Raw genomic sequence first — 26,242 nt, forward strand, 5'->3', positions numbered from 1 at the left:
AAAATAGGTGGGTGACCATGAAAAGGCTTCTGTTCAGTTACTAGTAACACCATGGAACGGAAGTTGGAACAATTCTGTGCATGTGGTATCCAAAAGGCAAAAGAGCCTGATTTAGGGGCATTACATTGCACTGTTACTCGGGCCACAATAGATCAATAAGACGTACTTAGATTTGGACCGTGTGTTCCAGATTTAAAGGAATTTCAATAAGGTTAGTATCTTCCTTTTTATCGCTGAAATCAAGAAAATGCTTCGAGGTTCAGTGGTATAAAAATACCAAATGGGCTGTTTCAAATAGCGTACGATAAAATATTTAAAATCGACCGCGTATTTTTGGAATACAAAATATCTATAAATGCAGTTGCTAATTAGAAAAACCTTATATAAATTAAGCCCGGCCCGGGCATAAAATCCCGATTCAGAAATGTTTTGTGCGTTAAGTATCATGATTATTCACGAAGAGCGCCAGTAGGAATGCAAAATCCGGAACGTCCAGGAAACTGTCGGCATAGCTGCGTTGGTCTGCACACGTGACCGGGAAATTTGCGCTGGCATTCACGGTCCGTATTACAGGCCTAAAAGTGCAAAACAAATATGAAACGGCCATAATTGTTACAAATTTGTGTCCGTTGAAATACAACAGTAATATCTATTTCAATTAAAATTATAAAAGTAAACTTAATTACTATGGCTAAGGTTGATTGATAGAGGCAACTTTCGATCACGTACGATTGCCCTCGGTCCCTTATATAGACGCATATAGCCGCATATACGTAGATACTAGATACAGTATTAGAAATATAGTTACATAGCAAAAATTACAGGTTTTTATCTGTGACCCTGACGTTCTACGTAACAACATCAGAGGTTTTGCCGCGGGCCCGTAAGTCTAAATGCTTACCCATACGTCTGCCGCATCATTGCCTTCGTCCCACCAGCAGTTGCAGCTTCCGCCCATACATGTAGTTCCCGAATCAGGACATTCGTTGTTATTACTACACGACTGACCCAGCGCGGCTTTGGGAGCTTCTGGTACAGGAGCCGGTGTTGCGGCTTCTGTCGATGTGGTCGGTGGTTCAGTTGGTGCATCAGTCGGCGGTTGGGTTGGGGGCTCGGTCACTGGCGCAGGCGTAGTGGGAGGTTCGGTGGGCGCGTCGGTCACAACCATTGCTGGGATTTGCTGCTTCTCCGAAGATTGTTCTTCCACCGGTACAGCGGGTGCAGCTTGTTCAAATATATGCTCCGGTGTATGATGCTTCTTAATGTTTTTTCTCTTACGTAAACGTTTCAGGATTTTGTTTCCTTGCGATGGGGATCCTGCAGTTTATAAGAAGGAAATAATGCAAAATGTACACTAAATCTTAGTAAGTACAGAATGATAAGTATGCCGTATTTTGAATCGATGTTAAAAATTTATTGCTACTTGAGCTCGTAATTGTCCCAAACACGTCAAAATGGTGCTGTAGTTTTCTCCGTTTTTTTCCAAACGTAAGCGTGTATCGTCTCAATTCGTTTGTAAAGTTCTTGGTAAGGAATAATCACTTGAAAACATGTTTAGCAAAAAATTAAAGGAAAAGTTTGTGGAAACGCTTTAGAGGCCCTTTACTCACGCGCTTGACATACTATATATATGCGAAACTGAATTTTACACACACTTTGGTACAGCAGGATTGACGGCACGTGTTCTAAGTCGCTCAAATAGCAGCTTATTTGCACGTTTGACGTAGGTTATTCCCCTTAAAAGTCAGATGCAGTATAGTTTCATTCCCCATTCCACCCTTTGCTAGAGTAGCATATATCGTCACTGCCAGTAGTCACTTGCATTTACTTAATTTGTAAATTTATGATAATTGTCTGAAACCCAGCCAGACCACCAAAATGTACGGCGAAACATATGTGATCTTAATGCATATGTAACTTGAAACTTCAATGTTTCTCGTAACTAAAATTAATCACAAAGCGGTAAACGGACTAGCTGCGGGGTATAATGCCGGCGTTTCGAAAAACCGACAAAAGCGGTATGCTACTGCAGTACAATATTAAGGGTAAGTTGACTAAGTTCACTCCCGCTGGGTTAAACGTAAGCCTCAATTACGTCGAAAATTAATGCGAATAAACGAGGACAATTTGCTTGTTTGTACTGGTATTCGGGGTGGGTATTGAAAACGCTTTTCTGTTGCATAATTGTGGTATATGTATGTGATTAATTATTTTAAGTAATGAACTGCCAATAACTGCACAGATAGCGCGGAAGACACTTAATTGCTTTCAAGCTTACCTTGCGAAAATGCGGAGTATATCACGAAGTACGATATACAGCTCACAGTGCTATAGATATACAGTAACTGGCATTTGGTAATAACCTCTGTTTCCTGTACATTATCGTGCAGACTATCAGTTAACCACATTCCTAATTAACTGTAAGTTACGATACGACTAAGTTTTAGAATCTGTCAAATCGGTTGCGCTAGAAAACAAGCGAAACGGTGTTGTTTCCGCAACAAACCACAGGTTTGCTCCCGAATCATCATCACTTATATTACAGCTGCAATAACACTTTAGACTGGTAAACTGTTTCACAAACAGAAATACTGATTGAATTCATTGTTTCCATTGAGTTTGTGGTACCGAAATTATTAAATAACCGAAAACACACTATTTCAACCGCTTAAATACATCAGCAAAAAATTTTCGTTACATGACAATTTACTTACGGTAGCAGCACATAGCTCCTTCTGCACAGTGTTTTGAGGCACTTATTTCCAGCTCTTTACACTCTTCCAGGTTTTCTAAGGTATGGCACGTTCCAGCAAATTTAATCGTGGGAAATATATCAGGACGGCACTTTTTTTCTGATACCTGGTCGGCTCGTTCCTCAGCTTGAACATCCAGCTGACCTTAACAAATACAAATACTGTAGCTGCCATGCATGCTGTTATGGGTTAGAGCAACTGCACGCGCAGAATTTTGCGGGAGTAAAGACCCTTTGTTTGATCAAAATCATCAAATGACAATTAAAAGTGCAATGATTGACTGAACAAAGGGATTATGAGAGTAATATAGTATCTGCCACCGATTTTCCCAATATTCCAACTGAACAATGAAAAATGTAATTATATATTATTACAAAACACACTTACCCGCTGCGTCGACAAGATACCTTGCCGACAATGCTGTAACAATCAATACAAATCCGTTTGTAAACGCCATGCCGTTCAAGCTCTGTGCAATGAGATATGTGCTAAATGTTGGTTCTTAATCACAAATCTATCCTAACTGACAACCGTTTATATGAATTGATCGACTTATATATAGCAATGCCGATTTCCAGCTGTACCTGATTTCTTTCTTGAACTAATATTATGCAGACGCATAACGCACTTTTTTATTAAGCACGTAAACACGGCTATCGCATACATGAGAAGACATGAGAAATTGCTTCCGTCAAGATGTTATTTAGAGGGAAAGTTTATAGTCATTATCGTAACCGTAATGCGTAACAGCTACCGAAAATTTAGATTTTTATTGTGCAATATTGAGCTCTGATTGGAAGCGATGGACTGTGTAAAAACAAAGGGCAGCAGCTTAATTAACAGCATATTTGATGCTGGTACCAGTTAATTAGATAACTTCGTATCGTTAGCGGCGTGCTAATGAATCACTAAACATTACACTTAGTGCTTTGATCGGACTCAGAGAAAATGTTACAAATTAACCGCTGTTGCAATCATCGGATCGCCAGGAGCAAGCAAACGATTAGCAGATCCGTTTACAATCTGCAGAAAGTACTAGCCGCGTACCTGAACTGCTGAAGAAACCGGTCGTAAAATGCACACCCGTCTTTTTTTTAAATTTAAAATAGCCTGCAGGAATATACTTTTAAATAAAAAATCAAATTCTGTTCTACCTGATACATCAATTAAAACTGAGCGGTATTAAATGCATGAAAAACATCCCGTCAATACATTTTCATGCATATATACTATATATTACTTAGTAAGAGTTTTAATTTTCACCGGTTTCTTTGCAAGCATGTACGAGTATGTTGCGTGAGAAGGAAACTATAAAATATAACCAAAAAGTCAGGTCGTTTGCTTGCACGTTATGGGAAACCGCAAATATTACACGAACAACAAGGTGACATAAAACTGGCGCCGATGTTGTTACGCATGCGTTTGTTTGTGTGTACGTATGTACCGCGAGAAAAAATTGTGCGCAATAGAATCTGTAATTTAATTATATGATCGTTTGCTAAATTGTTGTATCACAATCAAAAATCCTTTCCAATGATCTCTGTAAATGTACGATTGATTATTATGTTGCTACATTAGGTGTGAAGTAGAGTGTGAGTTATCCTGTCATTTCTTTAAAATTTTTCAGTTATGAGTTACTAACAAAAAACAGTTGGTTGGTTGGTTGTTGTTAATTTAGAAAGTATTAAAATGCAAAATGGCGAATAAATATGCGCAATCGTATTTTCGTAAGCACATAAAAATACATATATACACATACGAGCATAGATTATTTACGAACACCATTATGTTTATTTAACAGTCAAATGAATGTAAACAGAAAACACTGCAGAGTAGTATATAGGGGGAAAAATGAGTCTAGCCGAACCAGTCCCTCGTACTTTGATGTAAGCCAGCTGGTGGTTTACGTTGTGGCTAGACAGCGTTTTATGTACAGCGCCGCTATTAAGATTACAGGTACTGATAACAGGTAAGCAGCACTTGTACAACTGCAGGTAAGCAGGCTAAAACTGTATTATAGCCCGGTGCAGCTAAAACCACATGTACCGTCACTGCCGCACAGCCTTAATAGCAGCGCTTTACATAAAACACTGTCAAGCCACAACGTAAACCACCAGCTGGCTTACATCAGAAGTACAAGGGACTGGTTCGGCTAGACTCATTTTTCCCCCTATATACCTTTGCCTCGCAATGTCTATGAGGTTTATATTAACTGTAAGTACTGCAGTTCAGTAGTGCAAAAATATGTAGTTCTCATCGTATTTTTTACTGATCGTATACCTGTAGTCAAAACTTCGAGTAAAAATGCTAAAGTAATCAGAAAATATAAACAAAATTGAGCATCAAATGTGGTAAGAACGAAAACACTGAATCTTTGGCTGTACGCTTAACTTTCGGGTACATTTCGATAAAAATATCCGCCGCGCATAATCGGTACATATGCAGAGGGTGTGATGACCTTTCCTGCAGAGGGTGTATTCAAAAATAAAAATCTTCCAGCATTCTTGAGGATGCACTAAGGGGCATGCAGTAACCAGTATTTGGTGGGATAAGAGGACACAGTTTTGTTGGTCGGCATATATGACCCGGGAATAATGTTCGGCACGTCGAATCATCGCTGCAAGACTACAACACGCAGATTTAGTGACTTATTAATTTCGTTAAAACCCTAATTAATAGACATTGACAGCACACTGAATGCCATTCACAACGATAACGTACCCAAGTTCGAGCGGCAGAAATTCCTTGGTCCATCCAGCAGTTGCAACGCCCGTTCTTACAAGTGGTACCCGAATCCGGGCAGTCATTAACGGTATTGCATGGTTTATTTAGCCCTAAATCTATTAAGGAAACGTTTTATAAAAACGTTATATTTGTGTTAGTGATGGTTACCTTACCGAAACGATAACTCTTAAATCAAACTTTCGCTTATGTAATTAGAAATCTTACCGGCCGATGGAGCAGGAGCTGGTGGAGGCGTTTGAGGAGGTGGTGGTGGAGGAGGTACCGGTGTCTGCGGTGTGGGAGCAGGAGTTTGGGGCGCTGGCGCAGGAGTTTGCGGTATAGGGGCAGGGGTTTGTGGAGGAGGCGCGGGAGTCTGCGGGACCGGCGCCGCCGGTGTTTGTTTGACAGTGGCTGGAGTTGCAGTTGTCGCTTGTAGCACTGGTTGGGAGGTTTGTTGTACAGGAGAGGCTGGCTGTGCCGGAACACTGGCCTTAACTACCGCCATGACTTTTCGCTGTTTATTCCCCATTGAAGGTGGCACTAACAATAAACAAAATTTTGAGTAATCAGAAAGATTACAGACACTACCCTAGCTTGCGTCACAGACGGCGCGATGTGTTAACCGGCAGACTAATGTACGCGACAGTTAAACATAACGTTATTTAATACTAAATATTTTTAACGCTCGTACTGTGTGGTTTTAATCAATTAATAACGCATTTTGTTGTACATTATAAGTACAACACGTCTCCAAATCAGTAAAGCCATCCACTTAAGTTAGCAAAAATTAACTTGAAGCATATTAGCAAATTTACTCTAGCTCGGACATTGATAAAATAAATAATGGTAACTAAATCAATTGCGTTTACCTACCGTAGCAACACCATTGTCCATCGAAAGTCATGACATTGCAGTCGGAAGATGCGCTGACCTCGCGATCAGTGCAGTCGTTATCCAGGTCCTTGGTGGACAGGCAGAAACCAGGTTCATCCAGCCCTGGCAGCATGTTGGGCACACAGGAAGATCTGATTCGCGACATTCTGTTTAACTGCATGCCATATAGCACCCTGCTTTCAGGGACAGCGAAACCGCGGTTGCTTCCGATAATCCGACTGTCTGGGAATTCATTCATTTCATTGTATCCAAAGCCATAATTGTTGTCGGCGGTAGCCGATGAAGGGAGCAGCATACCACTGTAATAGCCCAGTCTGGGCTGCATTAGATCGACGAAATCTGTACCATGCAATCAGAAACACTCACAAATCCCGATACATACAAACCACAATAGTTTATGCACATGACATTGTAGGGTTACAAGTTACGACGCTGTTTACCTCTATATCAGATACTGCATTTGTTTCCTATTGGAAAAACTAGCCTAACCTAAGGTATGAATATTTATATACGATATCGCAGTTGTGTATTGAAAATTATTTAATTTTCGGAGAAAAAACTGCATCGCCTAATGCCTAACCGGTCTCACCTTTAAACCCAAAAGTGTTTCCCCAATATATAGCAGAAATGAGAAATATAGCCGCTTGATGGAAGTCCATGATGCCACTTCTGTTATTAGCAAATTAAGCGATGCGTAAAGTACTGTAATAATTTTAAAACACAAAAAGGAGAATAGTAAATAGCCTCTAATCTTGTTCTTTCGCATCTAACCTCCACTCAGTAATAGCTGACCGAAAACTCAAGACGTTTAACTAAAGTGCATGAATTTTTTAATGCTTTATGAATGTTACGCATTTAATGATTCAATTTTCTGCTTTGAGGTGGCGGATGTGGTTCACGCATCTGTAATCGAAGAGGCTCATAAAAATTAATTAATTTATTTGCCTCATCATAATCCGCCAAAAGCGTTGTTATGTATGAGCCAATACAATCGGATCTCAAGAAATATCAGCACCTTTAAAACGTAACGTATGCGCGGCTGTCCGTTTGTGGCAGTCCTTTTGTTACCAGACGCTTCTAAAAATTGTGTCTATCTCATCTGATGTTGGTTTTATTGCTGGTTGCAATCATCCGCATTATTAATCAATATTATACAACAATTATCATTAATTTCATCACCTTGTGTTCGACCAACGTGGGCAACTTCTTATTTGCCTATTAGGCGACACCTGTTTGAGTTGTCGGAAACAAAATAATTCAACGTTATACAACGGCAGAAATATTCTTAGCATTTTTGATTTGCAGTGCTGGATTGTTTTGTTTAGTTGGCAACTTGACGTGTTATTGCGAATAGCACTCAACGAAAGAAGCTAACAATAAGTAGCGGACGCGCTTCCACATACAGATGATATCCTGGATTAATCCAATAGTTAGGAAAAGTGGAACGAACACATGTAAGTATCTGTAGAAGCTTAATGAGGTTTACCGCTTAATATAATAATGTTTGCGATACCTGCAATTACCGATTCCGGTATTGAGCAATACGAACGCTGTAGACCGCTCATTAAAGCACGGTTGACACATTGGCAGAACTTTATTGCTCTTGTTTTTAACAGCTCGATGTAAATTGGGTGGAGCATGAGAAGTGACATGATCCGACGCAGAATCCATCCCGGTTCGCGAACAACTTTTATCCCGAGGCCTTGAAAAATTTTTGTAATGTTGAAAACCACTCGAAATGTTACAGAAAGTGAAGTTTACAACTTTCACACTGAAAAAGTGTGCCATTGCACCTATCGGGCGATCTTGTGTCCGAAACGTTGGGGCGATCGTTTTCGATGACAACATCATTTGAAATTCTGATTTGAACAATGCCGTCGAACGTGTTCTTTAAATGAAGTCAATTCATATGGGCCGAACAACAACGTCCATACAGTCGGATCCGAGCAAATTACATGTGCTCATAACATTGTGCTATTGTTTCAAAATGTAAGCAAATACGATGATAGGTACATTCGAAGGCATAACGTAAAAATCGTAATGACAGTTTAATGGCGATGGGCTTGTTACTGTGGTTTATGATTAACGTGTGAATGACAATCCTGATTGACGAACATTTCCATAATTTGTTCATTTCGTTTGATGGTATCCGTTTCAAAACGCAAAAGTTTATGAAGTAGCCCACTTTTGTGCATTTGTTTTGAGAAGCTGTGTCACTCATGCATTCATTTGCACAGTCAAGATGATACAATCATTATTCTTTATCGGGATAACATAATTTTTATGGCCATCCGCCATAAGTGGCTACTGTAAGATGCCGGGAATAATATGGTACCATCTGCTTGCTCTAGGTAAATCCATCGTTGCTACAACAAAGATTCATATACCGGATTATTCTATGGCATTATGTTGTTGCTGTTTTAGCAGGAATATTTTATGCTAGCATAAAATGCACTGGTGCCGCAGATGACAACGAACTTATCCGAACCATATTTTCGCAAAGGCTTGACTCGGCGCAGCGTCAGATTCCGGTGACCTTCTGTCGACCGGATATCAGTCCTAATCTGACGAAGGCGGGCTTTTGCTGCTCCATGGATGATTTGGATCTTCTGTGCTCCACGCTAGAAATCAGTACGGCGTTAAAGCCGTGTGCTGCGTATCTTGGGAATTTTTGCTGCTATCGTAAGTTCCGCTAAAGAAACTGCGAATAACTTAAGTAAAAAGTAATTTCTTGCCTTTTAAATGTTAGCTGGTTTTCGTCCTGGATAACTCAGTACTGCATATGCTTTATAGTTAATGCAGGATAAATCCCGATTTTAAATCAGAATTTGAAGAAACATGCTATGCAACAGAATCACCAGAATTCTGTTCGGTAAAAGGGCAAGTGCTCTCATTTACAATAATTAAGGTAGATATGCAGATATACCGGCTACGGCTTTTGAAAATACCCAATGTACCTATGTGCAAGTGGACCGTAGTTACCGTATATTTTGATGCCTACTCGTGGAACGTAGTAAAACATGCTATTTTAACTAATATATGAAAAATTTAATTGAACTAGAATCGCACGCGACGCATGTCACTTGCAGGTTTTAATTTTAAGTCTAAAAAAACGGTCGTGAAAGAACTCAAATTTGCTGTTGTCGTCGGTGTATCAGCTTTCGTAATTTATTTTGGAAATGTTCATAGCCACGAATGATAACCACCTCTTACCTATTATTATTCTGCAACGCTGATTTGCCAATACTGGTGATTTTAAAAAAATTAACTGAAGAATGCCGATTTTCGCAAACTTTTGTTTATCGAGCTCTTTGTTAGCGACCCAACTTCACAATTACTGCGCGAATATTTTTTTTGAGTCTAGACAACTCGAACTCGATTATATGAATACTCTTTTTGGAAGTCCAAATTGTACTCATCCAGTAAGCAGTGGAAAAAAAATTCTGCTAATTAGTTATGTAATGGATTAAGTATTAACTTCACTAGAAGTAACTAAAACGGTCAAGAATTTCTCTGGAAAACTTTCGCCATACTCAACCACGGAAAAGGTAATACAACTAATTTAAATAACAATCATGCCTTTAAACCAGAAATTTCATGAAAGGTTTCTTAAGAAACTCATTTTTGCGTTCTTTTTTACTATGAAAACTGCTGTTCGGGGACCAGGGTTACCTTATTAAACCTTCTTTTACTTTTTACTTTCCTTCAGCCGCATAATGTCAACCTTATATCTTTATGGCGCCCTGACTTTAAGCCCCATTACCCGGGCGGCTACCTTTGATGCACAAATAAGAATCATGCAGAAATTTCCACAGATTGCTGTTTTCAGGGAGTATATCGCAAGGCAACAGTTTTACCTCAGGTTCATCCGTTCCGGTGGTTCCCTCGTCGACCGAGACAATTCCAACGGCACCGTCAGCGGCACCGGCAACCAGTCAAGCAACGGCCGCCCCTACAAACCCTGTAAGCATATCAACCAGATCCACGACGACATCTACCACCACAACAACAAGCACCACGCCGACAACAACGACAACAACCTCCACCACCACCACCACAACGACAGCAGCCGCCACAGCACCACCCACGACACTCTCCAGCGGCGGTACAACGACAACGACACCACTCAATCTGGTTGTCGGTCCCAATGATCCCAACTTGCTGGACACGTCCAAACCGGAAGTTCAACAGCTCATCTTAGATTTGCATAATCAAGTCAGGCGTAGTCAAAAGGCGGCTAACATGCTGAAAATGCAGTGGGATCCGGTAGCGGCGTCTGTCGCGCAGGACTGGGCCAATCGCTGTGTGGCGCAGCACGGACCGTCTGTCCGCAACGGCACAAGTAAGTCTGGAAAGGCTACCGCAATATATATCGATACAATTACTGTAGAATACTTATACAATAAATATTATTTTGTGTAATAGGCATTAATAGCTGATCTACTGAATGGTGTTTCTTGACGGAAGAAGGATAAGAAAAACGGTGTCCAGTACAATACTTGTAAAACTGGATTGTCGTACAGTACAGCGCATGCAACGTATATAGCGCATGCAGTACTAGCGCATGCAGCGCGCTTTTATTCGGCTTCGGCCAGCATACATAACAAATCGCCTGCGCAGGTTCACACTAATTAAAACCATCCAATTTTTAAACATTAAAAAAACATCCAAAATCGTTAGTGTCTCGCATGATCTTAGGACGTGCGTTAAGTGTACTTTGAAAATAAAAACAAACAGTAAATTCATACGTCGTAAATCCGTATAAGTCGTAAGGCTAATTAATCTGGACGATTAGGCTATAACAGAAATGCATTTTGATTGAGCATGATGAGCAACAATACGTTGTGAAGCAATAAATGTGTCGGTAGTTTTTAGCGGGTGCGGTCAGAATATTGCCAACGGAAATGGCATTCAAAGCTGGAACTTTAGTGTTCAGATTTGGGGACCGAACGAGCAAAAATTGTTCACTTTTGGCATGGACCCGTGTCCCAACGATTTCTATGAAGTAGTAGGACATTATACTCAAGTAAGTGGAATATTTGCGTATAAAAAAGTCTGTTCCAAATATGTTCTGTCGAGATTACGGGAAAGGAAGCCGCACTAACATGATGTTCATATGTTTTCTTAAGATGGTATGGTATCGAACGTGGATGGTTGGATGTGGATTTGCAGCCTGTCCGAATCCAGTGGGAAATTTCTTCGTATGCAACTACTGTCCAGCGTAAGAAAATCATACCACCGAAAACTTTTTTTAAGTAGCGCGGTTAGATTTCATAGAATTGCGTAATTTTTAAAATTTATGCGAGTTCAATTTTGCAACGCTCAAATTGTTTTACGTTAGTTTGCTGCATGTTTGTTTGAAAATGACAGTAATAGTGATTTGTAACTGTACACTTCGCAATTATCAGCCATTAATCAGCTTGCGCAGTTTCTTTTCTGTATTAATATGTCAAAAAGTACTGAATTCGGGTATCATAAATCACGGTAATGGACCAGCACGAGCTGTCGGCAGCTTAGTAATAATTTATGCGGGTGTTCATATATCAGTCTGTTATTCTATTTTTTTCCATTTCCATGCAGTTACCCCGGCTAGCTTTTGCTAAGTGCATTCATTGCTTTGTATTAACGCCAGATGCAGACACTGTCCTTCTTAAAAACAAAGCCTTAATGCATGCAGCAAATTTAATTAGTAAAAATTAATATGAAAATTAATGCGAACTAGGGAAGTTTAGTGGGTTGAACAGAACACGTTTTTTGCAGGGGTAATGTCGGTGCGGTATGCACCCCTTATCTGCCTGGAACACCTGAAAATGGAGGTGTCTGTGGGAAATGTGGAGGCATAAACGATCCAAAATGTGATAACGGATTATGCAGTAAGCTTACGTAAAAAATTCTTTGAAATTAATTTAATCCATGTAGATACGGTAACAATAGCACGTAGTACACCGATTCAAGATTTGTTAAGAAAGAATATTATCTCCATCATATCTGAATATTATCTCCATCATTCATGCTCCCTGTTTCCAATCTTTTGCAGCAACACCTTGCTCATTCACAAATCAGTTTAGCAACTGTGATTCTCCCGATCCAAGCAATCCCGCACTCTTCCCTGCACTGATCCCCGACACTTCCGCCTGCTCCAACACAAACGATCAATTTGTAAAAGCTTGTGCTGCATCTTGCAACTGCCGCCCAAACAACCTTATTTATTAGAGAAACTGAAATTGTTATATTTTGTTATAAAAACGTCTTTTTTCTAGTTCCTGCGATGTATCAACAAAAGCGTCGAAATGCGTGTTTGACTGATGTATAAACAATATTTTGGAACTCACAATGTATATTTTGTACAGATAATTATAAAAGCTGCACTGTGCTGCGCATAGATATGATCGAAGTTACTGGTTAGCTACTGTAGTGTATCTCGTTTCTCATAAGCTGTGCCGCACGTACGTATATCCTTGCGTTTTGTACTGTGGAGAGTTTGTACAGTAATTACATACTTTCGTATATATACTTTGTATATATCAATCTATAATTATATTATCTGTAATTATGGGTAGTTTCATATTGCTTGGTAGCTTTACATGTAGCATAAATAACTTGCCTCACAGGGTCACAATCATTAAACAAAATCTTTAATCGGTAAAACTTGAGTGTGAACTATTGATAAAAGTATCCGTGTTTGTTTTATTTTTGAGTTTTTTTAAGTCAACTTTTTGGCAGATCAGACCGCAATGAAACGAGCGCATACGGCATACTGTGAATATTTACTGTATTACGAATTTCTTATTTACTAGCGTATCACCACTGGCACTACAGGAGGTATGCGAAGAAGCAGTACGTATAACGAAAACTAAAAGTTAAATCAGAAGACATAGCAAAACGTTTTTTAGTACCCCTCTTTTAAACTACGGCACTACGGTATCGTATTAAACCTTGCACTAGTACTGTAGCTGGCAGTCGGAAAATTAAGACTTTAATAATTGTCAGTTTGGCATTGACCGAAGCTGCATATTTCACTAGAACGGTGCTGACCGACTTCAGAGATTGGACGAGCCTGATATATGCTGACAAAGAAATCCACGATTTGTACAGAAAATTTTAAAATTTCCAGACTGCATAAAATTTTATTACGAAAGCAAGTTCAGAGCTATGAGTCGGGCATCTACATTAGAATTCAATAGATAGTGCAAACCGAATTGCTTTAACAGAACTTACATGTACATTCAAAATTTTACGTAAAAGCAAAATTGCAATCGACAGTCAACATGTCAATTGCAGCTGGCTGCTAAAGTATGTATCAAATTTGTATTCGGCGTGCTTGCGAATAGCTGTTTCACTTAAGCAGTCGCTTTGGTTTCGACCAGCGCTTTCTGGACGTGCCCGTTGCTGTTGGCCGAAATATCAGAAAGATGACTGCCTTGCCGGCGGCGTGTGTAAGTCGTGGTGTTGTTGGTAAGCAGCACCGATCGGGAAGTGGGCGTTCGACTGGCTTCGGACACCGGTCGTCTTTCGCCCGTCTTGCAGAAGCGCACCCACGCCAGCCGAGCCTCCCGTCGTTCCAGACAGCGGAAGACGAAGATCATGAAGCCCTGCAAGGAGTTCGCGATGCAGAAAATATACTGAAACACCAGTCGTCCATGCGAAAATGCCATCGCCCCGAAGATCCATGTGATGCCCAGCAAGAACATCACCGCTAATGATCCATGGACCTGCGCCTTCCGGACGGCTGACTGCTTGCTGCTGGCTTGCTTGTTCGTGATGGCGAAATCGGGGCGCGGCTTGCAGATGACAAAAACAACCTTGATAAAGATGGCCGTGTTGCCGACGATAATAATGGCCAGTGGAGCGAAAAATGCGGTATAATAGACGAATAAATTCTTTGGGGTTAAACGGCAACTGCAATTAGAAGATTGTGAAAAGGTCATTACTTCATCGGTGCTTTTATTTCCGGCTTACTCGTCCATCAGTGCATGTTCCTCGAATTTGTACGACTCCATTATCATCGTTAATCCAGCAATAAATACCGGCACTCCTATAAAATTGCATGATTTTGTTCTGCATTTCAAAAAAATATTTGTTGCACCGCTGCTGAATTTTTACCCCATCCAAGCACCATTCTCTTCATGAGAAAATGGTGTTCATTGACATTGTAGAAAACCTGTATCAGCATCTGATACATGTTCGACGCCTCAATGCCCATCCATAACAAGGACGCCAGTACGAAGATATGTATAAAGGCTGATGCCACAAAACACGAGACATGAAATGGGGCAATCGATGCCAATGATGCCGCCACAAAGGTCAAATTAAGACCGGCAATGGCGCAGCATAAGTTGATCAGGATTTTCCCTGAGCGATCGGCCCGCAATTGCCTACAAAAATACGTTTGTCGGTTTTAGCTGCGTCATAAACAAAGACCAGAAGCAGCTATAAAAAATTTATTGCTAATTTACCGGAAAAAGCAGTATGTGAAAGCCGTGGCGAGTGCGCCGAACAGCGATAAGCCGCACCCAGTGTAGGATATTACGGACAGGATCAACTCGTGTTCGGCGGCTATCGCGACGTGGGGAAGGGGGTCCTGCAACAAACTCAAACAATCAATTAAGACTTTCTCGTTATACCGTTACGCATTGCAGCATTCTGAAGGTGTTTATAATCAAACAGTTTATTTTGTTGGTCTGTGCGGCCATTCAGTTTTGTTATAACAGTTGCGTCGATAGTCTCGTTTCTCTATTACGCATTAATCTTATTAGAAAGAGAGAAAAAGGGACACCGGAAGTGCGTCAGAAATCGCGAAGTCTTCAAATTTTACAGCTCAAGTTGGCTCGCAAATGTGCGAACAATTTCTTTTGATTAGGTAGTTTTTTCAGTGCCTCCGGAAAGGAGGCGAAATGATAGAAAAAGTCAATATAAGTGAGTATAATTATGGCGTGTAAATACGCAAGTACCCTCTTAACACAGGCAACGAAAATTATAGTACTGGGCTTACAAATAATACAGAGAATGCTGTCATGTGGTCAGCGGAACAACTGATATCGTCGTCGGTCTGAATGTCCGTCGTAACTCCTTCCGTATCCCATTTCGAGTCTGTTACAGCCACAACAAAGAATATCAAATTAGCTTACAGCTTTCCATCATGTTAGAAAATTGTACCAGTAGATATAAATCAGATTTTATAATGACTAAAGGGATCAGCAGCCACACATATAAATAAGCGGGTTAAAGCTTTAGCAAAGGTAATGTGAGCGCTGAAATTAAAAATTGTTAATTTCGGCGCTATACTGCAATATGGAATCAAAATAAACAAAATATAGTGTAACTTCATCAGATATAGGTTATTGAAAACAAATAGTTTTTTGCGTGTTTTTCCGTTGATTTGAATGTGTGTACATGCTTGTAAATCATATTATTATTTTTAATGTTTTAGTGAGTATTGTGATTATACCGTGTAATCAAAATACCTCGCTAACAATTTAACAAAGTTTTCCGAATATTACAATGTACAGTATACATTGCATATAGCAACATACATTGGCTAGAGTAGTTACTAGTTACTATAATTTTTGTGGTCTTTCTTCCCACCTTTTTCGTTCCAATACACGCACTTGTATCGCTGTCCCTGCGCTGGTTTCCTGAGACTATATTTTACCGGTTCCTCCAGATGTTCCGTGGGAACGTCTTTGACTTTCGCCACAACGACCGGCGAGTCCGGAATGTAGACGCTTTGATTTGCCACCAGCACCGTGCGTCCAACGATGACTTCCTGTTCCGTCGTCTTGAAAAGCTTGGTATTGTCGTAGACGACAAATGCCACCCGTACCAAATCCGCTGTATTGTTACGGACAATCGCCTGGGGAATGGAGAAGGTGAGGTTCTGGGTGGAATTACCAGCTGCCGGTAGATATTCAATGCTCTCATTGCTGAAGACATTTTCCACATCCATCATAATGATTTCCATGTTATCCGACAACAGCACGGTGCGGGAGGAATTGGCGGAGCTCACAGCATCCTCGGCATATGAGTCCACAGATTGCGTCATTCTAAATTAAACGAAAAATCCAAATCGTTGTACTTAGGATCAAAGAACATGGACCTGCTGCGACTGATTACCGTTTTGAGACATTCGGCGACATCGCCGCCGATAACTTTGCGCCGTCAACATCGAGCACTGCGCTGATGACAGTCACCATTGACTGCGCCACCTGAAGTGCAAATGTTATAAAAGATATTAAACAATTACTATTTATGTGTACGCTACTGTGCTACGCTATGCTTTTCATATGTGAGCGTTATTTGTTGTCTAAATTCTTTAAGCTGTTAGTAATGGGAGTTAAATGCTAAAGTAGCGAATTTAGTTATTTCTTACTGATAAGTAACAGAATAGTTTTTGGTACAGTACTAAAATACGGTAAGTCGATACTGCATAACACAATCGCAAAAATCCTGCCTCAGAACTGTGTGAATGCTTCTAATAAAAACCGGTACTTGCACATCTGCTAAAGTAATTAATTAATACTGTATTTGTTTTTCATCCATGAATTTATCTTTTTTATCGAAGTTTTGCAATTGTACCTTGATATTCGTTTTAGCATATTCTGCCATATTAGCAACAGCATCCGCGACAGCGCCAAGCTTTTCCGCGTCTATATCGTTTAGATTATTAAGTAGATCACTTTCGTTGGGAATATCCGGCGCCACTGTAAGCTCAGTGTAACCGCAACGAAACGGTATCGCGTCCTGCCGATTGCACGCCGTAATGGCCACAGTAATCCCGTCACCGGGCAGTTCACTCCATGTTTTCAATAACTTCAGCTCTCCGCTCTCTTGTATAAATTCCAGAAAATTTTCCTGAGAAAATACTGCCTCCTTAAAGACAATATCGTTGTTGACTTCATCAGGATCCGCATCGATGACATCAGCAATCCAAATGGTCGACGTCTTGGTGGCATTGCGCGAAATCAGAATTACGGAGGCATTCGACGGGAATGTTGGTGTGTAATTATTGACAGCCGGTGTGATTTTAATTTTAATGACTTCCCGCACATTCGATCCAGATTGCGTATTCGTGGCCGTTACGGTCAGCTTCAGTTGTTCACCAACTTTTCGATTAACCTGCATGGCGGCAATCAGTTGACCAGTGTAGCGGTCAATGCGGAAAGGCGCCGGTGTAGTGGTGTCGTAAAGGTCATAGACAATTTTGTCTTTACCTTTACTTTTGCCCTTTTCCGTTGCTCGAAAGACAGCTACCACCGTATCCATGGGGGTGCGGTTGGGAATTTCATAAGAAGGTTTTATATCCACAAACTGAACTTGACCTGCACTTACAACGCATAATCAATACATGCTTAACTGAAATGGTTTAATATTTGTGGCCGATTTTCGGTTCGAGCAATACATCACATCGTTTTATAGTTTTAAAGCTTTCAGGTTTAGTAAAATTATGATACAATACAACGTGTGCATGTGTACAACTGGCTGCTTTACTAAAACCGGCAACAAAGAAAGACCAATAATTAACTCCCTTCACAACTACTCCAGAAATAATAAATTAATAAATGTTTTTTTTAATTTTCGAGTTTACATAAGGATAGGAATGATACTCCAAAACAACTTCAAGTAGCCTACGGGTAGAAATTTTTCACGCAACTTACCGGCGGCCGAAACAGTGTAGATGCGGGTGTAAGACGATAGTGCAATGCAGAAGCATAGCGAAACTATGATCGGATTAATCTTGCAGAAAGGAGCTGACATCTTGGGAAAACAGATAATAATGTACGGGATATTTTCACGTTGGGAGGCAGCTACTAATGATCAAATTTTATATTGAAACCATCGTCTATGGATGATCTGCTTTTTATGAAATGAACTGTTGAGCAGATCATCTACTGCATTAGCTGCAGCATACAGCTATAGCAGAGTGCAGACATCTGCTTCTGCGAACATAACAATGAACGACGGATGTGCAGTAAATTGTATTATGCGGTCCATAAGGCGCCCACCGGAAATGCATCGTGCTATTTAAACTGCTATTGATCCTCTGCAATTTTTATAACTTGTGTGTAAGCAAGATTGCTGGAAAATGTTGGAACTAGTTAGAAAATGCGACCTTTGGTGGAGTGAAATTTAATAATCGTGGAATAGGAGGCCAACACTGACGTCCCCGATCGGATTAAAAATTGACGACTGCCACCAACTAGCTGTGGAGAAACCCGTGAAATGCTTATAGTGATCCTCGGTGGGAGCATACATGGAATAAAGGAAACTCTCAGATGATCCCATAGTCATCGTGATCGAAGTGCAGCACATGTTTGAGCTCATCATATACGTACACAGCGCTAGCGCACTTCGATGTTCCCAGTATTATAATTACTAGAATTAAATTCTGAATTTGTCATAGAGCAGGAGTGTATCTGTATGTCAATGCGAAAACCGCAAGTACGTAAATGTTGGATTCATATTATTAACTGCCATTGCAACACCGACCTCTAAAGGATCCATCACAGATAATAACCTATCCGATAGATGACCTATTTGATTTTAATTATACCAGTTACCTACGAGCAGCGCATTGCTTTAATTGCAATTTATAGGTTTGATAATGGAAAGACTAAAAATATTTGCTGTTCAATACAGAAATTCAGAGCAAAGATATGCGATTAATCATATGAGGGAATATACAGAGTAGTATAGTCGGATGACTGCGAACTTGGGAACAAAACACTGATTACTCATAGGATTTGCTTTGTGCGCCGCTGTTTTCGAAGTACCTAAATTACAGGAAAATACAGTAATATAACGCAAAAGTCAGTAATCCTGCTCTTGCATACTAAGTTACTAACCTATCAAGAGTCGCTACAATCTTCTAACTTCCAGTAGCTACAATCTCCAACTTCTCCAGCTTCGGTTCGACACAACACAATCTCATTAGACATATATGTCAATTTTGTTCAAACTTAGAAACGCCTCTGCGCCGGATTGTGCAAGTACAATACTACCGTAGTTTTATAACTCCTCTGTATGTAGGCAGATACTTACCATAAATAATTATTCATAATAATTATAATATTCGCAAAGTACGACTGCCCGCAGTCTGTCATTGACTGGCGCAAAGGCAGAAACCATTGTGGAAGGAAGGCATTGTGGTATTCGACCATTCAATGGTACTGCTCAACTCAAGCAGGTATAATACAGTACGTACTTCGTAAACTACTGTGCACTGTGTGCAGTAACTATCCGACCATACTGGCTTTGCCCAAGCACAAATTCACGATTTACTGTAATTAGTGCAAAAAGTATGAATTTCAGTGTATCAATGTCAAAAATTCCAATCTAACTAGCAAAAAAACCGAGCATCCGAAACAACGCAAGCTGAGCTACACAGTTAGAGAAAGTAAAACTGTCAGGTCTGCATAGGAACCATCTCGCATATAAACAGTACAACAACATCAGCTCCCTTTTGTCTACACGAATAAACAGATCAAAACCAATCAGCTCGCTATTATTATCCGCAAAAGATAAGTGGCTGTTGCACTTCAAGTACGATCTGTTGAGCGCAGTTTTTCTTCCACAGCTTCCTTTGAGGCTTCCGATTCGTCTGTCGCTTGGATGTACTTGGCCACGCCGACCAAAGCCTTCTTTAAGGCATCGAAACTACTGGAGTACAACATTTTTTTCTTGATTTTGGCGGTGTCGGGGCACCTATAAACAAATGACTTACGTAAATCTATAAGCTTAAATTTATGCAAAGAACGAAACAAAACATGTACTCGCAGAATCTTCACTGTGAAGGCCAGTTGGCTCATGAGTCACAAATGTAATACGTCAGCATTCGATACGTTTCATGCATTTTGAGTTTCATCTGGACCAAACCGAGTAAGTAATTTTTAACCTGTACTCGTACGTAAAACTACGACAAATTCTCAATAATATATAAAATAAATTGTCTGTGCAAATCTCTTTTATTACTTTCAAATTATTACTTACTGGTTAGAGTCAAAAGTTCATTGATCATTTGAAGACAGTGAATATTCAATAACCCAGTAAACCCTAAATTCATTCCGTCCATTTCCGTACACTAGCGAAAATATAAGCTTCAGCTAATACTCGCGTAACGCTGAAAATACAAAATGACCTGACAATATCTAGTATTATCTACAGACCACATTCATAATGAAAAGACAAAAAACGAGCCAGCACCAAATGCATTTGTATGTTAGAGTCAAATGCCAATGCCGATCGTAAACGAGCAGGTCTCCATAGAAATTTGAGTATACGGTAGGATGATTTTCAGTTCGCTAATACAAACAAATCAGACTTTATAAATAAATAATGACGAAATGTTCCACGTCTACGAGTTTACTAATTTCAACAGCCGCATAACATAACTGCCAATCATTAACATATGCCTATAATCGTCGTATACCAAGCACTTATGTCGTCAGATCTCGATATTTCTTTCGCGGGAGAAACTACGCAGAAAATCCAAGAGTAAATGCCCAGTCATTCCTCGGTGTTTTTTAACGGTTCTCAAAACCTGCCGGGTCTATATTTAGCGTCGCAGCATGCTCACTACCTACTCTGCAACACCCGATAGTTTCGACTCGAAGCTGTCGAATGCCGTGTGCGGCGTGCGCATTACGGAGATTTTGAGTTCTCTCGAAGCATTCGCAACCTCTGAAAATTATTCCGTTCCGGAAGCGAAATGGTTTCATGAAATCTCGATTCATATGCGGAAGGCAAGGAACACAAACAAATGCATAATGTGCACGCCATTAATCAGGAATCACCGACAAATTTGGAGAAAATATCAACGCTAGAATTTAATTGATCGCTCATCAAATAATTTCCGTACAGCTGCAGATTGTCACGCTGGCGATTAGACAGCAGTGACACATCTCCACCCGCCAACGCCATGATAAAACGAAGATTTTTTACGCAAATCCGACCACATGAACAGCTCGTGCCTCTGAGCTATCCGTAACCTAGAGCCACACTCACACTACCGTTTTTTCTGCTAAGCCACAGCTCTTAATTAACAAGCCAAACCTAGCCAACCGCGAAATGGACAAAGTGGCTTTCTTTTCGAGGGCCATGGCTTGTCAGCGGTACTTGTCTGGCTATCGGTTGCACGTAAACTGTACTCTGTACACATCTCACTATCAGCATATAAGTAGTGTACACTGAACAATAATTACCATGACATGAGGATGAGCTTTTGTTTCCGGCTTTCTGTGGCAGTTCCTTGACACTGATGATCGTATTCGTAATCAAACACACCGTAGCGGCAGTCGTCGGGTCCCGCGGCTAGGAGATCCTGAACGAAATCCTGGTACTTCCCATTCCGATCGCCGGCCTTCTCCACAACAACTTGCTTTTCGTCTTTTATTACGAATACGAGATACCTATTACGGAAGAGAAATGCTTAAAACCAGCAACCAAACATGAGCTTATGACCGGCCAAGTAAGGACTGGGTAAACATTATGATTAACATCACACACAGACGTATACCATACGTGGCTGACTGGCAAGGTCGAATTACTGCGCAATGAAAACGAAAACAGCAACTGCAACCGATAACTTCACATTGCAAGCGTATACGTAATATAAATACCGAAAACACAGAAAACTACCTTTACAGTAAAATAAATTTTTACAGCGTCTAAAAAACGTTCATATATAGTATCAATTATTATCGTCAGTAGCAAGTGAAGCTAATTTTCAAAATATTCGTTTCACATCAATCGGGTTTCAATTTCGGTTCACCAGAAAATGATCAACAATCATCCAGCCAACACCACCCTTTCAGTCAGCCAAAAGACGTCGCACTCACCATGTAAAGAATAGCAAAAATGTAGCACAGAAAGCGGAGAAAACGACAAAAAATTTAAAATTATCTAAATTTTATATATGCGCATGTGATGAAGGACAACAAGTCAAACTTCCCAGCCAATCTTGTAACAAGAAATAATAAAATACCACAACAAAAACTACTAAAGAAAAAAGTAAAACATATCTTAGATTTTAATTAAAAATTTAACACTCATAATTAAAATGTAATTATAAGTTAGCAAGCACGCGTCGAGAAACAACGGCAAAGACGCAAAGCCATGAATAATAGCAATTACCAATCGTTAAAATCTAAGTTTCCGGTAACTACACGTATCGAGCACTAAGCAGACAACTGAAATTCTTAAAATATGAAATTTCAATTCAGGTAACAAGCAAAACTATTTAGGGCCTCCACAACAACCACGGTAGATCTTAAAATGTTCGGAAAAGTGATGTGAGATTTTACTTTTACGATATTACGGCTTACCGGTGTTTTTTATCTCTTTTAATGGCTTCAAATTGCTGCTTACAATCATCAGCAATGGTCACTCCCGAGGCCTAAAAAGGACCACAACAATCAAACGCTGAAGAATAATAGCGCTGAACTGTTGGTAAACAAAGCAATGATGCAGGACACGATCATTAGTAAGCAATGAACAGCGCGCAATATCCATTTATGGGCATCACGATGAGTCTATTGCGTTCAGTTCAAACTCCTCGCTGACGGCTCATGCAGTTCTTCTCACCATCCGACCAAAATATGCCACCGGTTCCCATCGTAAAACAGTTGGTTCGTTCCCACTCGAGCTGTCTGAAATTACTTACCATTTTGAAAGGAGGGAACCGAAAGCAATAGAAAAAATGAAATCTTTAGTGTATCCTTGCGAGTTATCCCCTATGCGTCCGTTAACGATCAGTCCCCCCAAAATCCAAGCTGCAGACTACAGATTCTGAAATAATTCCCGGATAGATGAATTATGTGTATCGCAAACAGTGCAAGACGGAAAGAGGGAAAATTATGACCGGACGGTCGTACTGCGCAGCTACATACACGAGGATAAATTTGTGCGATTCAAGCGTCGAATAAATTTTGGCCTGCAGTGTACTTATGACAGCAGACAGGGTTCGGCAGAGGAGAGAGCGAAACAGAGTGAGAGAGAGCACTAGTACAACAGAATCTTCACTGTGAAGGCCAGTTGGCTGATGAGTCACCCGCAAAAGCAAAACTCATTCAGAAGCAAGCGCCGCTTCAGGGGGCTGACTGTTCTGCTCAACTCATGGCTAAAATCAATAAGTAACAAAATATACCTGACTTGTAAGTAATTCTTTTAATTAATTATAACAAATAATTCTTTTCTGATTTGATTAAAAATTTAAAACCGTCTGGATTATTCAAACTAAATTTTAAATTTCAACAGTGCGGCGATGTACTGTAAGCTTATGCTTATACCAGTGTAGCCTTAAACGGTATACCAGTGCGGCGATACAAATTTCCTAATTCCAAACAATAAGCACCAGTTCGCAAGAGTCGTGAGTTCGTAATTTGCATTTCAGCGGTACGTACTTTTACCGCAAAATCTAGTTGTATTCTAATAACTTGTTTACTTCCGGAGCATTTTCTGTTATGCGAGATGCAGATGGGTGTTAATATTCGACATAGCATAATTCCAAAGACAGCGTCTTTTCATTGTAGCAATATGTTTTATCACTTAATTATATATACGAGTATGAGCGATCCGGGAAATGCTCCGTACTTACATATCATGAAAGCTTTCCGTTCGCTCGCGCATCGAAATGTTTTTCGTTGTACTTGGCGAAAAATTTAAAAAAGCGCCTTCATTCACGGTTCATCGGAATTATAGGCTGTTTTCAAAACGTAAACAGAATCCCTTAAAAAATGATATTACACCAATAGCACTGTAGTTTGGGTTCAGTGGTTTTCTGAAATCGATATTCAATTTCTCACCAAATCGTAACGTCTAATGAAACATTTGAAAGCAAAAAATAAATCCGATGCGCCGCAATAAATCTGAATGCAGTGTCTGTTAAGTGTAAATGAACGTAATAAACATTGTGCACACGAAGCACCGATCATGCGGTTCGAGAATATCAGGCTGCAATCAGCATCATTAGCACAAAACGGGGTGCAGCATTCATTGATTACAACAAGAGCGAAGAAGCGCTTACTCCTCAGATAGCTTTCTTTTCACCGAAATCGGTAATATGTGGACTACACGTGTTCCTTTTGATACTGACAACGGTACGTACGCCTGTTTTAATATTAATTTGGAATAAATTGCAAAAAATGTTTATTATTTACCATTTTGGACCATTTACAAATTCTTTGCGCTACGGAAATACACTTGAACATGAATATGTAGCATACTCGATATATATCCCTATTGCAAAAAATATGTGTAAAATGCGCGTTCAAGCGGCAAAACACGCGGCGCAAAAGCTGTTCTCTGCGTTTGCCGATCGTATGTGAAAATAGGCGTTTTATCCACAAAGCACGCGCGTTAGAGGAAGGCACGGTAAGGAAGGTGCTTTTTGCAAGGAACTGACCAATGGTCAGTGTAGGTACTGACCAATGGTCAGTGTAGGTTTGAATAAATAGGTATTAGGAACAGAAACATTTGTCTCTCTATCGTGAATGTATTCGAATGCTAACCAATTCTAGATCGGCGGATAATTGCGCTAACAGTCGTTATTTTGGCTTTTTGCGGAAGCGCATCTGGCCAGAGTTTGTATGGACCTGCAGAGTATGGACCTCCTGGCGTGGGAAGCGCGTGCGCGTGTTCCTTTTACTACAGACCGGTTTGTGGTTCCAATGGGAGAACGTATTCCAGTATTTGCCCTTTACGTTGCGAACAGCAGTACAATCCAAGTACGCTAAAAATTGGTTGTAACCATAATATATAAACTATGTTTAATAAATAACCTATGTTGTAACCATAATATACAAGCTTGTTGTTGGGCTTCGTCGTATTAGAATTTCAGAAATCATACATCACGGTATTAAAAGAATGCTTCAACATCACACTTATGCGTATTAGTGGTTTCACACTTATGCGTATTAGTGGCTTTCAGGTTGACGTTTGCTTAATAACTAGAAGTATGCGGTATTCGCTCGTTTCTAATCTCCATTCGTCTGCTTCATTTGATTAGCAATCGCTGTGCTCAGCGAAGGACCGTGCAGTATGCTGATCGGCTCGCGGATGCCTAACGTCGGACCTATACGGATGGCCGGACCAGTTATTTTGAGTAATACCCTTCCAATTTACCCAAGAAACCCAGCTTGCGTTTGGCAATGCCCGGCCACAACTGGATCTTACACAAACGCACCGGGGTTGCAACGGCCACTTGGGTGAGACAGGAGCGTCTAAAAATCGTCCTAAAAATACATAGTTTTGGAAAGACAACCTCTTGCTTGCTACAAAGGGTGTAACAAAAAATTATTATATGTTCAAACTGAATTAACGGTGTTAATAATAGTAAATAATAAAACCGTGATAGTTAAATAATTCAAACAAAGTGGGATTACATGTAGAACGAGTATTTCAGTAAACTAAATGATTGTTCTGCGTTGAAATCAATTATGTGATCTACGTTTGACTTAGCAGTCCAGCATCGCTGCCTGTGACCTTAGGCATGGATATACCACTGCCTGTTTGCGACAATCGGGGAAACGTTTACCTGAATGACTGTCAATATTATCGAGCGATGTGCGAATGGGAAAATCGAGGACTCCCACTTATGAAGTCACCGTGCCCTTTTGGTGTCCGCAACGGTTTTGAGACAATAAGCAATGTTTTAATACAGTAGAACAGTGCAGCCGCTGTTAGCTTTATCTGATTTCGAAAGATGACAACTTACGATGTAACTGGTGAATAACTTTCTATACTCAGACGCATGCAGCGCACTGTAGGTTCTTCAGCATTTAGTAGCGGCATTAACCTTAAAAGATTTGCTTGATGTACACACGCAAAGATATGACTATTTAATTGTTTTATGTGCTGACAAACTATCGACACTCTCA

The 26,242-nt window shown here is 40.2% G+C and overlaps 6 protein-coding genes across 9 annotated transcripts; 2 read left to right on the plus strand and 4 right to left on the minus strand.

Moving 5' to 3' along the window:
- Nucleotides 1-238: 238 nt before the first annotated feature.
- On the minus strand, nt 239-3,277 carry LOC129588637 (uncharacterized). Its single transcript, XM_055482951.1, has 4 exons — nt 3,141-3,277; nt 2,715-2,897; nt 902-1,317; nt 239-575 (listed from the first exon to the last, which is right to left on the minus strand). Exons 1-4 carry the CDS (start codon nt 3,208-3,210, stop codon nt 450-452), a joined length of 795 nt encoding a protein of 264 aa, XP_055338926.1. The 5' UTR covers nt 3,211-3,277; the 3' UTR covers nt 239-449.
- Nucleotides 3,278-5,000: 1,723 nt separating this feature from the next.
- On the minus strand, nt 5,001-7,168 carry LOC129588629 (uncharacterized). The gene is made up of 5 exons (XM_055482945.1): nt 6,961-7,168; nt 6,351-6,710; nt 5,703-6,017; nt 5,475-5,593; nt 5,001-5,378 (listed from the first exon to the last, which is right to left on the minus strand). Exons 1-5 carry the CDS (start codon nt 7,028-7,030, stop codon nt 5,232-5,234), a joined length of 1,011 nt encoding a protein of 336 aa, XP_055338920.1. The 5' UTR covers nt 7,031-7,168; the 3' UTR covers nt 5,001-5,231.
- Nucleotides 7,169-7,452: 284 nt separating this feature from the next.
- Nucleotides 7,453-12,732, plus strand: LOC129588603 (uncharacterized). Of its 4 annotated transcripts, XM_055482909.1 has the most exons (9): nt 7,454-7,825; nt 7,988-8,046; nt 8,119-8,722; nt 8,796-9,053; nt 10,201-10,713; nt 11,240-11,397; nt 11,501-11,592; nt 12,132-12,244; nt 12,409-12,732. In XM_055482909.1, the coding sequence occupies exons 3-9, from the start codon at nt 8,686-8,688 to the stop codon at nt 12,582-12,584; spliced, it is 1,347 nt and encodes a 448-aa protein (XP_055338884.1). In that variant the 5' UTR covers nt 7,454-7,825; nt 7,988-8,046; nt 8,119-8,685; the 3' UTR covers nt 12,585-12,732. The 4 variants fall into 4 exon arrangements, with proteins under 4 accessions (XP_055338886.1, XP_055338884.1, XP_055338883.1 ...); XM_055482911.1 differs by having other exon boundaries at nt 7,453-7,825; nt 7,988-8,722; nt 10,234-10,713; XM_055482908.1 differs by having other exon boundaries at nt 7,988-8,722.
- A 644-nt stretch (nt 12,733-13,376) lies between these two features.
- LOC129588583 (adhesion G-protein coupled receptor G6-like) lies at nt 13,377-18,578 on the minus strand. The gene is made up of 9 exons (XM_055482886.1): nt 18,026-18,578; nt 16,947-17,689; nt 16,485-16,576; nt 15,957-16,414; nt 15,364-15,461; nt 14,828-14,952; nt 14,475-14,746; nt 14,331-14,406; nt 13,377-14,270 (listed from the first exon to the last, which is right to left on the minus strand). Exons 1-9 carry the CDS (start codon nt 18,123-18,125, stop codon nt 13,712-13,714), a joined length of 2,523 nt encoding a protein of 840 aa, XP_055338861.1. The 5' UTR covers nt 18,126-18,578; the 3' UTR covers nt 13,377-13,711.
- A 1,053-nt stretch (nt 18,579-19,631) lies between these two features.
- LOC129588560 (cofilin/actin-depolymerizing factor homolog) lies at nt 19,632-23,321 on the minus strand. Its single transcript, XM_055482843.1, has 4 exons — nt 23,029-23,321; nt 22,691-22,761; nt 21,569-21,775; nt 19,632-20,072 (listed from the first exon to the last, which is right to left on the minus strand). The coding sequence occupies exons 1-4, from the start codon at nt 23,029-23,031 to the stop codon at nt 19,907-19,909; spliced, it is 447 nt and encodes a 148-aa protein (XP_055338818.1). The 5' UTR covers nt 23,032-23,321; the 3' UTR covers nt 19,632-19,906.
- A 1,005-nt stretch (nt 23,322-24,326) lies between these two features.
- Nucleotides 24,327-26,225, plus strand: LOC129588657 (uncharacterized). The gene is made up of 4 exons (XM_055482986.1): nt 24,327-24,463; nt 24,884-25,090; nt 25,372-25,570; nt 25,827-26,225. The coding sequence occupies exons 1-4, from the start codon at nt 24,427-24,429 to the stop codon at nt 26,026-26,028; spliced, it is 645 nt and encodes a 214-aa protein (XP_055338961.1). The 5' UTR covers nt 24,327-24,426; the 3' UTR covers nt 26,029-26,225.
- The last annotated feature ends 17 nt before the right edge of the window (nt 26,226-26,242 follow it).

The sequence above is a fragment of the Paramacrobiotus metropolitanus genome, unplaced genomic scaffold (genome assembly GCF_019649055.1).
Source record: "Paramacrobiotus metropolitanus isolate TYO unplaced genomic scaffold, Prichtersi_v1.0 Parri_scaffold0000030, whole genome shotgun sequence".
NCBI lineage: Eukaryota > Metazoa > Tardigrada > Eutardigrada > Parachela > Macrobiotidae > Paramacrobiotus > Paramacrobiotus metropolitanus.